Source organism: Ostrea edulis, chromosome 4, assembly GCF_947568905.1.
Source record: "Ostrea edulis chromosome 4, xbOstEdul1.1, whole genome shotgun sequence".
NCBI lineage: Eukaryota > Metazoa > Mollusca > Bivalvia > Ostreida > Ostreidae > Ostrea > Ostrea edulis.
The window spans coordinates 11,092,423-11,108,797 of record NC_079167.1 but is presented as its reverse complement, the minus strand read 5'-3'; the positions used below and the strand labels follow the sequence as shown (position 1 = coordinate 11,108,797).

At 32.5% G+C, this 16,375-nt stretch overlaps 1 protein-coding gene across 1 annotated transcript; it reads right to left on the bottom strand.

Moving 5' to 3' along the window:
* Positions 1-258: 258 nt before the first annotated feature.
* On the bottom strand, positions 259-7,664 carry LOC125669725 (transcription factor MafK-like). Its single transcript, XM_048904444.2, has 2 exons — positions 7,184-7,664; positions 259-5,746 (listed from the first exon to the last, which is right to left on the bottom strand). Exons 1-2 carry the CDS (start codon positions 7,193-7,195, stop codon positions 5,306-5,308), a joined length of 453 nt encoding a protein of 150 aa, XP_048760401.2. The 5' UTR covers positions 7,196-7,664; the 3' UTR covers positions 259-5,305.
* Between the last annotated feature and the right edge of the window lie 8,711 nt (positions 7,665-16,375).

Genomic DNA, 16,375 nt, shown 5'->3' with positions numbered 1-16,375 from the left:
ATATTGAAGTCATATTATTTTTCAGTCATTACATGAATTCCTTTACTGGCACATAATAACAATCAAATATAGTAAATTTTCTTCTGTTTCTTATAATAATACAATGAATTCGATTGTTTCTCTATATGTGGCCATCATATCCTAAAATTTTAGCTTGTACAACTTTCTACAAACAAATACAGGAAATGCAGACCATCATTGCATCAAGGCACACACTATAACGACCCAGTCATTCACAAATGAAGAGAAACACATACAAGCCTTTTTAATGCTTTATTATGTGGTTTGTAGAGCAATTTACAGTGATCTTGTTTCGTTCCATACACAATTTCCATACAATAATTTTCGTTGAAATGAAGTCGTGATTTATGTTATAATATGATGTCATATTTACAATTGAAAAAAAAAAAACCCAACAGAATCCCTTGAAAGAGAATGATGAACTTCAAAACTACCAATTTTATCTTCAATCATTTTGATTAAATAAATATTTTCAAGGGATTGTGTTCACTGTTCATTTACATCCAACTCGTGACACTTCTATATGAAGTGGCAAGAAAGTTAACAGCATCACAATATTTTAAGAAATAACAAAAACCCCGGCAAATACAAAGTATCACAAGTAATATTTAAAAGAGATTGAAAAAAAAAAGTTTTTATACCCAGATTTCTAAAATAGCAAATACTGCTACATGTCAATCTAAAATTTATTATGAAATAAAATAAATCGGCTAGTTAGTTACACACAGAGCTGCCTATCGACCACATCTTTCTACGTCCTATTGCACCAACATCCGTCAAAACCAAGACTGAGGACAAACTTGTCTTTTTCACTAATTTTCAAGTTAAAATCAAGCCCAAAAGACAATTTACAAGTTTAAAAATTTAGTCCAAAGGGTAAGTTACTTTCTATCTCTGCACAAGAGACAAGTACAAGTTTGTTTTGAGGAAAATAAACAGAGAACTTCCAATCGAACGAGTCTCAATCGTCCGAATTGTTTTTACATACCACAGTTTGTTTGTTCCTTGTCCTGGAATAACATAATCAATCAAAACTACACATAACATGACCACGTCAGAAATCACCAACATAAAAACGCTGTTCTATACTGTATAACAAACAGCTCAACATGAAAAAGAACTCTCAACGTAATAATTGTCCTAATTCGGTGTTATATATATATATATATATATATATATATTAAGGTTGAGATTTCTTTGTTTCGTGTAACAAAACCAACCCTGTTTATTGTTAGCTCTGAAGGATCCAACATCTTCAAAACATACAAAGTCACAAAATAGTATATCACTTAGCTCCATCTAAAAATAAGACGGAAGAATGTTCCCAAACACTTGCCAGTGTACTACTTTCTGGAATGTCATATCTCATCACAACATAAATAACAAATTCTGTTATATATACAAGCAACTGAAATCGTAACCGATACACCCACTTTATGACACCCTTAACATCATACAGAGTGACTGTCAAAATGATCCAATTACATGTAAATACTTCAGTACATAGTAATCATTTCGAAATTGTTTCAAAATACTGGGAGACGTATACTGTTTCTGAAGCAAGACGTTCTGAAAACACTGGAGAGGTAGGTAATCAAGAGGAAAAGGAAAAAGCAACAAATTTTCAAAACTGGTACATTTCGAGTTGTACAAAACAAAGGGCGTTTTAATACAAGAATAGTGAACATTGGGTGGATCAACATTTAGACTTTCTTTTCAGACATTTAATCTCAAATTAGCATTTATAATCAGTAGGACGACAGGTGACGACATTCCATTGTTTGAAAAACAAAGTCAAAGTCACTTTGGAAGACACTTAATCCTACTGAAAATTCAAGTTTATTCCATTTTGATGAAATGCTGAATTGGCAATTACGCAATACCTATCATCATAGTTTACAGTGCAAAAAGTATGGGAGTTTTTTGTCAATACAAAGATTTTCCTGTTGAAAAACATAGTTTTGATATAAAAGGCTTTAAATTGAGCATTGTAAGGAAAGATACTGTGAACTGGCATCTTTACATCCAAACAATTGACAATTCACGTCAGTGAGCCACGTCTAGCCGCATACATTACTTTATGGGAATGACCCAGCTCCGCATACCTCAAGTTTATGCAGGTAAAACGATCGCTTGTTAAAACTGATCGGATGTTACTCGAAACCAGAATGCAATTGGAACAGGACTTCACAATTTATATCTCGTAATGAAACCTTACCATAATATTTTTGTCTATGAGGGCATTTATATTCAGATAGATTACTTTATATAATCCTGCATCGATAGCTACAAGGAAATACCTTATCAAAATAATTATTTCTATATATTTAACATATTTCCAGCAGCTGTCATAATGATTAATGCGTCACTCTTTTATGCATACATATTAACACAAGTTCCATTGATAAGATAGTAGAGTATTTCTTCCAAAACTTCCTCGTTGCGGACAACAAAACAAGGTGACATTTCATAAATTTTACCTGTATAAAAAGCCAAGCAGCGAAATTAAAATTCGGATAATTAAGTCAAAAATAGACTATGGACATTCCAATTTAACCCCAAGATGGGAAGGGTCGATGATAGGTTAACCTTAGTGACTGGTTGCATTCTTGGGCAATCCCTCACATCGCAGTAACAAAAGGCAAAATTGATTGTTGGTTAACACCCACTTCATAAACATGTCTTTCTGAAGTGTTTCAAAATAATCAAAACAGGATCAAGGCAACAAAAGAGAAAAAATTCTACATAACTGATCCACCCAATGTAGTAGTGATATGCATGACTTAAAATCATTTTGAACAGAGTACACCTTCAGAATTCTCTGTTAACACAGAAAACAGACCATATACATTTGTAAATGAACATATGCAAAACAAAAACAAATCAATAAATTTATTTACACAAATGGACGGCAATCAACAAGATGACTGTAAAATTTTAATAACATTACAAGTCATCTTCAAACTCATTCATAACAGAAATGAAGATAAAATAGAAATCCAAACAAAAACTACCTCTTGGATCAATTCAATGGAATTTTGTCACTATAATTATTTTCTGAGAAAATATCATTTCTAAGAAAATATTCAAGCTTGCTCCAAATTACTGAATATGGTTTCAAACATGCGGTGAAGATTTCCAAATAAGGGAGAAGTTGTAATAAGTGTTTCATTATTATTTTCTGTATATATATGAAGTACACCATGTACCACTTATAAAGAATTGTCAATTGGTAGGATAATCTTATCTAGGTATCTACATTAAGCTTATAATGAAACAAACAAGAAACACCATATTCAAAATCCTTTGTGAGCTTTAAATCAACCTCTTAAAGGTTCAATTGAATTGAAGACAACACATCAATTGGAGAGATCCAAAGAGAGATAAATATATAAACATTTAGGGCATTCATGCTTGAACAGACTCTGATACTGAACATTAATATAATTGTATTTTATGTACAAAGAAATACATCTCTTCATAGCACTTCAACAACATTCAGACTACTACAATTGTAGTCAAAAATAAGTCATCTGTCTGTCGCTTTCCAAAAATACTCATTATGGAATTTGGCTAAATATAAAAATTAGTCAAAGTTATTCCCTACTTTCATTTTCAAAAGTTCAAGAAACACTTTCAGAATGTGACATGCTCCTTTAAACACCAGTCCCCACAGGACATTAATAGTCACAGGTTTATAGCAAATTTTTAACCTCTACTTTCTAGAGAGAAAAATGCTAATTACTAGTTCATGGTTTACCATTACTTACATAATGCCAAAATGTCAATTAATTCCTCAGTGTGTGTGCACGTGTGAGTTTATGGGTGAAGGGCAATGTTTTGTTGTCTGTGAGACCACCTGACTATGCCATACTCTACATTTTCCTACCATGTGACCATAAAATATTAATACAATTTTATCTTACCCTGCATGACCTAACCAAATGTGATTTAATACATGCTGGATGATATTTACTATAATCTTTTTCATTCTATTCAAACTTTGGCACGTATCATTTACATTGTTGTCTTGTTGGTATGAATTTGTGTTTAATGTGGTTGTTACCTTTTTCTAAAACGTACTAAATACATGCATATTATGGTGACTATTCCTCGAAGACAGCCAGCATTTAAATTTCAAAATCCTTTCTAAAGCAAATTGGCATAAAATAGAATATTGCTAACAAGTTTGCCTGCTGTATGAATATTTTTTACTACAGGTAATGCGAAGCTTAGAGATGTCAAAAATTCCTGCATACTAATGAAATCATCCATGTATAAAAATTTCATTCACGTTTAACTTGCCAGGTATACAAATTTGAAGACACACCTCTCATTTTAATCCATCATCTCAAACTCGTATTTTGTATTACATGTATCTTTTAAAAAAAAAAAAAAAACAGCATGGAATGATTATCAATTGATGCAAAGAAATAAAATACAGTGTCAAACCCAAAGACATTTTGAATCCCTTCCCCAAAATGAAACTAGAATTGCCAATATTAAATAATACAGTACCATAATATTTCTAATTACAGTGTAAGTTTTAAGCCTAATGGCTTTTTGAAATTGGGACAATATTATCTTTAAGATTTCAAGCTTAATTGAATTTGTAGGTAATATATCAAAAATGGCATTGCTAATAAAACCAAGAATTTTGATCGATTTCTGTACGTTCAAAATATAAAAATGTGCTGAAAATGTGACGAATGAGCACAACATAAATGCTAGGTAAATTAAAGACACAACCATATTTAGATATAAGTATACATTGTATATGTACACAAGTTCAGCAAAATAGGTCCTAACAAATGATATGATTCATTAGACATCAATGAAGAAACTATGACATGACTGGAAAGAAGCACCATATTTTGTTATTGACAAATGTCAAACCGTCACAAAAAGTCCATCAAAACTAGTATTTTGATATTGGTTCAAGTGTATATATGACATATACATACACATGTACAGACAATCATGTATGAATGTATAGTTCACCAGATGTTTCTCTGGTACAAAGAGTATGAAAACTGAACACATCATGTGTATCTGTCCACTGACTCAACTCATTTAAAATGTCCCACAGACATCACTCTGAGCAAAGACATATTTCAAAGAATCAGTTCTGCCCCTCCTGTAGTTTCATGTGATGTGTGATATTATTTAGTCTTTGTTTTTGGCAATATTGAATCATAAAACTGCATTGATGGAGTCTAAATATAAGGGCATGTACTCTTGTGCAGTATATTCTGTGTATTGTGTTGACTTTAGCACAATCCAGCTATGCCTGTGATGGCTCCGACTTCACAATCATCGAATCTCTGTGACCGAAGTGGGGTGGGGTCAGAAACATAGGCGGTGTCAAAACCTTGATTCTGTTGACCTCAGCAAATCGTTGCAGAGCATCATATTTGTTTTTCAAAGAAGTAAGTTCCATCTTGACAACATCGTTTTCTCTCTGTAATCTGTGAACCTCTGCTCTAAGTCGCTCTTTCTCCGTCTCCAACTCTTCCTTCTGGGACATGCGTTTTTCCCGACAGTTGGCAGCGTAACCTCGATTCTTCAGAGTGCGGCGACGTTGCTTAAGCTTGATCATCTCTTCCCTTGGCAAGCCTTTCAACAGCTTGTTCAGTTCTTTCACTGTCATGGCAACTAGCTCATCATCTGATATCTGGGCAGCACTCAAAGCCCTCGCCTCTGATTTGCACTGCGACAAGAAAATCTACAACAAATTGTTACATTTTTTAAACACTAGACAAAAGGGGAGGTAAATCTGAACAGCTCATTTTAAGCTGGGGATACATTTAATTTTTAGAAAATTGTTTTTTAGTTGGTCCTTCAAATCATATCGCCACTGCAGTTGCTGATGTTAACTGTACTAAATGACTGTTTAAAAACAGCTCACATCTCCTCATGACAAACAATCACGGTGCATCTGAACTAATGACTCATCTCATCATCACTATGGGAAAAACTTAGTCAATCTTTCACAGACGCCTAAAATTGTTTTGTTTTTATATTGTCATTGGTTTCATAACCAATCATACATATATCATTAATAAATAATTAATCAATCTAGAAATTCAATTTTAAATTTTGTATTATGAACTTTCTTAAAACACAAAAGGTTGCACTTTTCCTTGTAAACATTGAAACTTGGCACTGTTCCAAAACCAAGAAAAACACAGGATACAAGGATTTAAAAAAAAATAAATCACAATATGTCAGCATATTCCCTAACACTCAGTACAAGGAAGTGGTATTGAAGTGTGTACTTTCATTATATAAGGAATTTTTTTCTTTATTAATGCAATCACAAGAACCAAATATCTAAGTTCATCAAGTTGGGCCTAAATATTATACATTTACATGCACAATTTAACGACCTCATGTTTCGTAGAGAATTTACCTAGGCCTTGTGGGCTGCGCAATATTCACGTTACACAAGCACTAAGATTTATAAATAGTCGAAGGTGTAATCTAGGACATCGCATGTGTATTTTCCAACAATTAACATAATTGTCATTTATCATATGGAATTTTGTGACGTAAACAATACACGTTCGTGACTCTCTTGTAGAATCATTTTGAAAGTTCAAGTTTAGGATCTAGCGTATCACATCATTTTATGAAATGGTAAACACACCTTATGCATCATCAGCATAAATTCCAATGCTCGCGGGGCGAAGTACAAATGGAGGTCAAATTTTTCATTCATGCGCAGTTTCTATGTAGTAGTTAAAACATAATTAAAGTGTGTATCTAGATTTAGAAATGCCTTGATTCAAAGATGTTGTGTCCCCGGGATACGGGTTGCTATTGTACACACCGAGTATTGTGTATTCAATGTGTATTTTCTCACTGCGCAGAAAGAGCTGACAACAAAACAATGATCACGTGGTCATGAATGTACAATGAACGCAATATCCTCATATCAGCATATTTCACGATTCCTGAATAAATAACCGTTACAAAAGCAAAACTTTCATTGGTATAAATGTTAAAATTCTATTAAATCTTCATACGAATAAGATAAATATCAACTGGGAACTTCCTCTAGACTTTTCACAGGGTTTTGTGAATAGTCCTCAAAACGTAAACAATGCACCACGCCATCATTCTACTACGATTTACACACGGTGACCGATATTTCCCTTACCTTTTTACTCATTTCCGCTGTTTTCTTCGTTCTGTATTGTATATTCTGTTTTCCTCACTTCAATTGAAAACCACTGTACTTTCACAATCACAGAATAATTACTTTGAAGACAATTAATCCACTATTTGTTTCTACGACTGATTTCATCAACTCGGCAATACTCGGATTGTTGCGTATTTTGCGCCTCGCGTCTCCCCGCTGATTGGTCGATTCAGTCACCATTACTTGATGACTCAGCGAGGACGAAACTAGCCCCGCCATTTTAGATGATTCAGCACTTAGTTTTCATAACAATAGACATTCTTTGGACCATGGATACAAAATAAACAGAATGTTATAAGGAATCGATGTATTGATTAAGAGCTTTTTATAATCTATCATAGTCAGACTGAGTATATCAACAGCAGCCATCTCTACAATATGTTGTGTAAACAAGAAACTGCTTTCGTTGTCGCTTGGGGCACCTGCCAATCAATTTATGCATTCGGCACTTTTCTTGTTTTTTCTGACATTGTCATCTATGAACCTAGATACCCCCCGCAAATGTTTTGACTGGAGAATTTTCATTGAATTTGCCGATATTTTGCTGACACTGCAACTCTTTCATCACTGAACTGGATGACCTTATGTGTGTATAAAAAATATGACGATAATGATATTTTGATCGTTCTGTCGTTAGGCCAGCTCAGATATATGCCGATATATTCTGTCAACAATTGAATTTTCAGAACTTAACAAGTCAAGTACATGTAGAGAGAGCGTTTACAAAGTGGTTTGAAATTCTGTAGTTGTAACAGCCTGTGGTGGGAATGTGGAGGCAAACCTTGGTTTTTCATTTAATATCGCACCAGTTGGATCAGTGCCGGGGCGAATATTGTACATATGAACCCATCCTTGTATTGAAATTTCAATTTTCAATGTCAGTATCAATATGCTTTAAAATAAATAATATACATGTTTCATTATAAAATAAACAATTTCAAACTACTAGTATATATCTATATTACTGATTTAATCGTCAGTTTCAAGTAATGAATATGATAAATGGTCTGTGAATTTCAAATTGGTCATTTGTTATCTAGATTGAATTGATTGATTCTTAATTTAAATTGAAAATTTTTAACATGTGCTAAATAATGTATTTTGGTCTGCACACTTTCTGTCAATTAGGAAATGCAACCGACCTGATCGGGATAAATTTAAACATCGTACCTGTTGAATTTTGTGGTCTCAGATGCTCTACCACTGAACTACATGTGTATATATATTTAAGATTTTGCACAAAGTGTTCTTCTTGTAAAATTGGTGATGAAATTCATCTAATTTTTGAATGTTTAACTTATAACTCACTCAGGCAGAACATGTATGAAATTATAAAACAACAATGTGAACATTTTTCCAGTCTTGACAACATGAATAGATTAATATGGTTACTCAATTGTGAAAATACTGATGTACTTGTAGCCCTTTGCGATTTGATTAAAGAAGCAATATAAAATGAAACGTGAAAGTTCAAACCAATATGTTTATACATAATTATGCACTCTTTGTAAACATGACATGTTGACTTAGTACCAATGCACCGTCCCGTGGTATCTTTTGCATTACATTCAATCATATGTACTTGTACTACGTGCCTATTACTATTATTATGTGTCATTGCATATATTGTTATTATTTTCTTCCTGTGTGCATTTCTGACTGTTTTGCATTAGGATACACGGTGGTACTTACATATATTACATCAAGTAATGTCTCGTGTTATGTACATTGTCTAAGCTCATACTACTAGTATTACTGTATATTATGTGTGAATCATATGAAACCATATTGCACATATGCACTCATTATAAACATGACATGTTGATCTAGTACCAATGCACCGTCCCGTGGTATCTTTTGCATTACAGTGGAGTTAATCATATGTACTTTACTACCTTTACTATTATTACATGTAGAGTTGTTATGTACATGTGTATGTATAGACATCTATATATATATATATTTTTTTTCCCTATGTGTATTTCTGACTGTTTTGCATTAGGATACACGGTGGTACTTACATATAATGCAAATAAGTATTATCATGTTCAAACGTCTCATGTATGAACATTGCTCATACTAATAGTGCATATTTTACTCTTGTTTTGTTTTTCTTTTTATCGTCATTGCACATTGAAATGTTAACAATCATGTATGCTGTATGCCCGAGAGGGCCCTAATTTGGAAATAAATCATATTCTATTCTATAGGCCCCATGTATCTGTTTGCATGTAGGCCGCACATGTACCGTATGTGGTTTGTCTGCAATATATATACGTTATACTTGTCTTATAACAGTGATATATCAATGTTTTGTTATTATTATATTATTATCATAATATCCAGGAGTCGGTAAGTTAGAGCTAATGTTGTATGTATTGGTGGGGTGTTTTTTTTGGGGGGGGGGGGTTTGTTTGTTTGTTTTTTTTTGTTTTTTTTTTTGTTTTTTTGTTTTACCATGTCCGACTTTAAATAAAGATTATTTAATTACATTTGTCTGGTAATTGAATCGGCATGGTTTGTACATCCACCTAAAAATGAGTTCCGGACTCGAAAATAACATGAGACTCTACCCATGTTTACAAGCATTTTCATTTGTCTCAAATTCAGGGATATATCACGACATTACGAAACGTGAAAACGGGCTGATATCATATCCTATTTCGCCCCATAACTGACTCGAACTTCGTAATAGCTCATATACAAGTTTTGGGGAAGAAGTATTTTGAAGTCAACTATGGCGCAAAGCGTGATATGCAAATATTTATTAGGTACCAGGGATCTTTGTGTGTTCACAGGCCGAACGGAGTAGCTCTATCTCGTTCAACCTGTATAAATGAAAGCCCAAAGACAAAGTTCTGTTCAGCTACTCTTTTTTTTATTAAAGAAACATTTCATCATTAGAATTATTGATTATAATTCATATTATACAATATACAATAATTATTACAAACATTAATATAAAAGTTCATATACAAAAATTAACGAAGCCATCTGAAAAATTGAAAAGTTATTTCAGAAATGCGCAAGTATACTCAATATCTTACCTGTATAAATGAAAGCCCAAAGACAAAGTTCTGTTCAGCTACTGAAGAACTCTGTCTTTGTTCCTCGCATTTATACCCCCGTACATCCTCCAAAATTCCTTACCATATTTGTTATATCTTAATAATCTGTAATATTGATATTGGCTTTTAATTCAAACTCAAAGCCAACACAATTATTTCCTTGAAAAATCTATAATTTAGCGTTGCATAATCAACTTCACTTGTAAGGTTTTGCATAATTTTTAATTTCATTTTTCTTGTAAATAATATATACAAATGCTTGACCTCTGGTGACTGATTTCTTACACTCCGATTGGTTACACGTTTCCTCTGACCAAAATCGATTTCACCCTCATGATCTTGTAAACAAGCTATAAACACACATACTAATAATCTCCCTGTCACCTCACCTCACGGTGAAAAGTTCAGACATTTTTGTTCTGCATCTTACTATTGCTTTTGTCCCACATTATTTTGCCAATTCATTACTCCATTCATTACTCTTCTCCCCTCTTTCAGAATTCTATCATCTGTTTTATACATTGCAAATTTCGTTATGATACTGATCTCGAAATTTTTAAAGGGTGGGGGGAAGGGGTCTACCATTAATTTAGGTTTTCAAAAAAAAAAAGAAGGGGGGGGGGTCCATCCTCAAAATGTGTTAATTTAAACTTTTTAGTAAAATTTTCTGACGAAAGGGGGGGGGGTCGAACCCCCAGAAACCCATCTCAGGGGCGGATTCAGGGATTGCGGTTAGGGAGCAGCTTTATGAGGCAGGGGATCTGGGGGCCGCCTTGAGCCTCCCTCTCCCCTCCCCCCGGGGGCGAAGCTCCTGGATTTTACAGATTTTATAGGGCTTGAAATATGTCTCCTATGTAGTCATTTTTATTATTTTCTGTCATTTTTAATAGGGTCAAATTAATAAAATGATGCAAAATTTAAGAGCTTTTGGAAAAAATGTAAGTTCTCCCAAATAAAAGTAATTCAATAAACCAAAAGATTTTGTCATTATTTCACCGAGAGTGAAAGAAATTATTGGGTTGTTTTTTTTATCGTTTACATTTTTCTAAACAAGAGACAATGATTTACTTTAAATTTGAAATTTTTAGGGGGGTGGGGGTCTGCCTCCGCCGCTGTGAAAAGAAAAATATAACTGACAATACCGAGGATCGAACCAGAGATTCAGGGAATCTCTAGAAAGATGCAAGTACAGCTGAGCAACTGTATTATTTAAACAGTATTTTATTATGAATAACATAATAAGGTTTAGGCAGCAGGCAATGCCTATATAAACCTCCTTTAAGGTACGAGGTAAAGTCGACATAATTATACACACAAGAAATTACAATATAGATATGAAGTAAAAGGATAATAAATCATTCCAAATATAATGATTATATAAGTATTATGATTTCTTTATATGAATAATAGGCTAACAAAATAGAAATGTGGGATGATTAATGGGATCTAAATGACATACAAAAGAGAAAAAATGAAATCAAATAAAAATAATGAAAGAAAAAACGAATAAGTACAACAGGAGAGAAAAAAAAAAGAAAGATTGAGAGTACCGACTCAACATGATAAGAATAGACATACATAACAAACACACATGTATTAAATGTATTTTTAAAATCTTTTGCTTTCTATAATATATTTAAAAATCTTTATGATATCTTTGAACCCAATAATCTCATCACCACTCAGCAATAACTTTAATGATATGGGAACCTGTAGTTGCATTGCATTTATTGACTCTAAAAGAGCAATTCTTTGTACTGAGTACTGAACACATTCAAAGAAAAAATGATAAGCATTTTCAGCAGGATGACCACACAAGTAGCAACATCTCGTAGAAATTGACTATGCAAGTCAAAATTTAGATTACTAGCATTATTTCTCAATTGGCAATGCCAGATGTTTGCATTGCGTTTACCATGATTAAACAGTTTATTTGGTTTAGTGTAGTACATATTTTTTTATAGCAGTTTTAAATGATGTTAGTGTAGGAAGGTTTCTAATATGGGCAGGTAGGTCATTCCATAGTTTAATTGTTGAAGGTACAAAGCTATTCATATATGATGAGGTCCTAACTTGAGGAAGAATAAATTTAAGATTATCATAGTTTCTCAATTGATATAAATTTTGTGGAGGAATGAAAGGCATCAAAAGTTATTGAAGATAGTGAGGAGCAATTCCATATACTATTTTGTAAAATAAAATAAGTTTATGAACTTTTTTTCTGGTTGATAAGCTATCCCAGCCCAATTCATCATATAGTGCTGACCTGGAAGAATTTACTCTCATTCCAGTGATTATTCTTGCTGCAGAAACCCGAACATTCTCTAGTAAATTGTATTCTCTTTCTGTACAATTATCCTAAACTAAATTACCAAATTCATAACAGGGCGAATAAAAGAAAATTAATTTTTTTTTTATCAAAGATTGCCTATTTAAAGTATATTTCAGCATACGTAAGATGTTTAGTCTATTAGATGCCTTTTCATGAATATCTAATATGTGTGATCTCCAAGTGCCATCAGATTGAAATTTTAATCCTAAATGAGTATGATTTTCTGTGTTCATAATTTCCGGACCATTGTAACCAAATTTTACTTTAGGATGTGAGATATGTTTTCTTGTGATATCTAGACTGATTGTTGTTGTTGTTTTTTGGGTTTTTTTTGGATTAAAATCCACAGCCCATTTTATAGACCATTGCTTTATTTTCTCAAGATCATTTGTTAGTGAATTAGCTGTTGTTATTATGTCATCATCAACAATAACATACAAAGAAGTATCATCCGCAAAAAGTAATTTGACAGATCATCAGATATGCCATTTATATATAACAAAAACAAAAATGGTCCTAAAACAGACCCTTGAGGAACTCCAGAATTTGTAGTTCTAGAAGAAGTAAATCCATCTACGACAACTTTTTGAGATCTATGAGTTAGATAGTTATCAACCCATTTAATAGTTTGTTCAGATATACCGTAGAGTTTTAATTTAAATAGAATACTTTTGTGCCAGACTCTGTCGAAGGCTTTAGATATATCACAGAAAATAAACCTTACATCGTTACTTTTGTCGAGACTTGAAATAATTGAGTTATATATTTCAACAAGTTGGTTTGTGGTTGAGTCCCCAGGTTGGAATCCAGACTGATATTTGTAGATAATGTTGTTGTCTAAGACGTAGTTGTAAAGATGCTTAAAAATGATTTTTCCAATATTTTACAAAGAGCTGATGTGACTGATATTGGCCTATAGTTGTTTACATCTTGTGCACTACCTTTATTTTTGTAAATTGGTGTAATTTGAGCTATCTTCCATAATCTTGGAAGTTTACCCAGGGATAATGATAGATTGAATAATTTTGTAAGAGGCTTGTAAATTGATGAGGCTATATTTTTTAGGATTCTAGGTGGTAAACCATTAGGACTCGGAGGTTTGTTAATATTCAATACCAATAGTTGATCAAGTACTTCTTGTTCAGATATACTGATATCATCAAGAGAATGATACATAGAAGGTCCTGGACCATGTAGTGGTATATCAGGTTCTTGGTGCATGGTAGAAATATTGGCAAAAATGAATAAAGTGCATTGGTCTTATCTATAGGATGAAATAATATTTAGCCTGATAATTTAATAGGTGGCATAGGCTTGTGGTTGTTATTAAGCAACTGTACTAGTATCCCGTCACAACCAATCAAACGGTGGTCTGACTATACCACGTTTTCGTGATCTGAAACATGTAAGTTAGAGGATCTAAACATCAAGGGAATAAAGAACTATGCACATTAACTCTGGATTCCCGCCTACATTTTCAACTCGTATATCTAAAAACGCTTTGCAAATTTGCTAACGAGATTTTTTTTAAAATGCAAAGTAGAATGCATCAGTAATTGGTTATTAACCTTAGTACTAGTGTTAATTAATTGCTCTTAATTTCAACTCCTTTTGGTTAGGGGTACAAAAATGTGTTCCTTGAAACCAGATTTTTAAAAAAAAAAAAAACAACACGTCATACACATGCATATTTTAAAATGCTTATTATCATAAATAGATAACCATTTAGTCAATTTACTTTATATTATTGAGTAAAAATGGTCAATCTTCATTACTTTAACCTCATTCGCAGTTGATCAAAGAGTGAAAATTTTCACCATGTTTTGGTCTGTAAACATACCCCCTCCCCTTTGAAACACCAAAAGTTTTGGTATTAATTTACTAAATGACACAATCTATAATACATATAAAAGGTGTTTCTCAGGGGGCGGGGGATGTTTGAAAATATTTCTCATTTTCCATTGATTTCTATAGTGAAATACATGGTTTTATTCCAAATTATAGAGTTATCTCTCTTTGTTTTGTCAAATAAATTAACTTTTATGAAAATTCATATAAATAACTATAATGACATAAAAATTGGTTATTTAAAACTTATAACTTTGTGAAAATTTACCAGAAGGTAGGCGGCTAAACAATAATATCATCTTATTTATCGAAAAATTATTCTTATGTTTAAAGTTTTACAGAATATGAATCCAGAGTATTTGCATATTTTTAGATTTGTGAATGAGGTAAACACAAGAAATACAAGACAGAGCTCTACTAATTTTATTTACGTTACAAGAGCCAAAACAGAATATTTTAGAAGATCTTTTATCATTTCAGCAGCAATTTTATGGAACTCATTACCAGATTTTATAAGAAAATGCACAACTACCACATTTTTTAAATCAGCCTATCTAAACATTATTTTGATCCTCAATGATACTCATATGTTTATTGTTTCTTTTCATTTAGTTCTTATCTGTTTGTATATAAATTGTGATCTTTCCATGCTTTGTGATATATGTTCTCGATATGTACAGTTGTATATATGTTATAGACAGGACCACAATGTAAACTAGTTTATATAACTAATTGTGCAATCCTGTATAAATAAAGGATATTATTATTATCATTCCTAGTTCTTTGAGGGATTACATGATTTTCAAAATACAAGACTATGTATGCCTTCATCCACGGGAATTAAGACTGCACAACCCATGGCTCCTGTATTCTCAAGGAAGGCTCACAACGAATGGAATATGAATAAAAACTCCTTAAAAACATAACTTTGTTTTTAAGGATGAATACTACACCAGAGAAATTTGATATGGATGAAAAGTGGAGAATGTGTAAAACAATGTTATGAAATAAAAACTTTAAAAAACTACCAGTCAAAAATGCAGTTTTAGTAGAAAGTCATCCGAAAACAATTTAAACCTCTGCTGGACTCGAACCCTCGATCTAGATTTCAGCAATCGGCACACCTTTTTTTTCCTTCTCTTTTTTGAACCCTCGATTTACATTTCAACAATCGACACACCTTTTTCTCACACCTTTTTTTCTCTCTTTTTCGAGCCCTCGATCTACATTTCAGCAATCGACACCTTTTTTTCCCCCTCTTTTTCGAGCCTTCGATATCGACACACCTTTTTTTCTTCTCTTTTTCGAACCCTTGATCTACATTTCAGCAATCGACACACTAACCTACTTAGCTACTCGGCTAGATAATAAAATCTAAAAGGAATAGTCAAATATTGCTGATATTCACGTTTTGATTTATGTTTAAATGGATGATGGAACCATGCATTAACAATGGGTGCTAAATATATTCAAGAAAATACATGCCAAACAACAATATAAATCATTTGAACTACATTACAGTGGTTTATTGCATATCACTGAGTAATCTGAAAGCATTCCCACATAACATGTACAGCTAAGTGTAGTTCCAGCTTTGCTAAGAAGACCCTATCTCCCCATTTTTTTTATAGCCACATATAATGCTGAATAATTAATGAACCTCTTTTTATAACTTGCAAAATGTGTTATTTATAGTACCATATGCATGATTATGGTAAAATTTAATGTGAAACTTCACAATAATTAAAAGTATATTTTCCTGAAGAGCATAACACTGTACTTCATTTTTAAAATTTGCATTTACAACACAATCGATTACGACTACAAATTGATTAATTTCTGATTAAAAAATGCGTTTTTAAATCATTGATTCGAAATAATAAATTAATTAGGAATATCTTA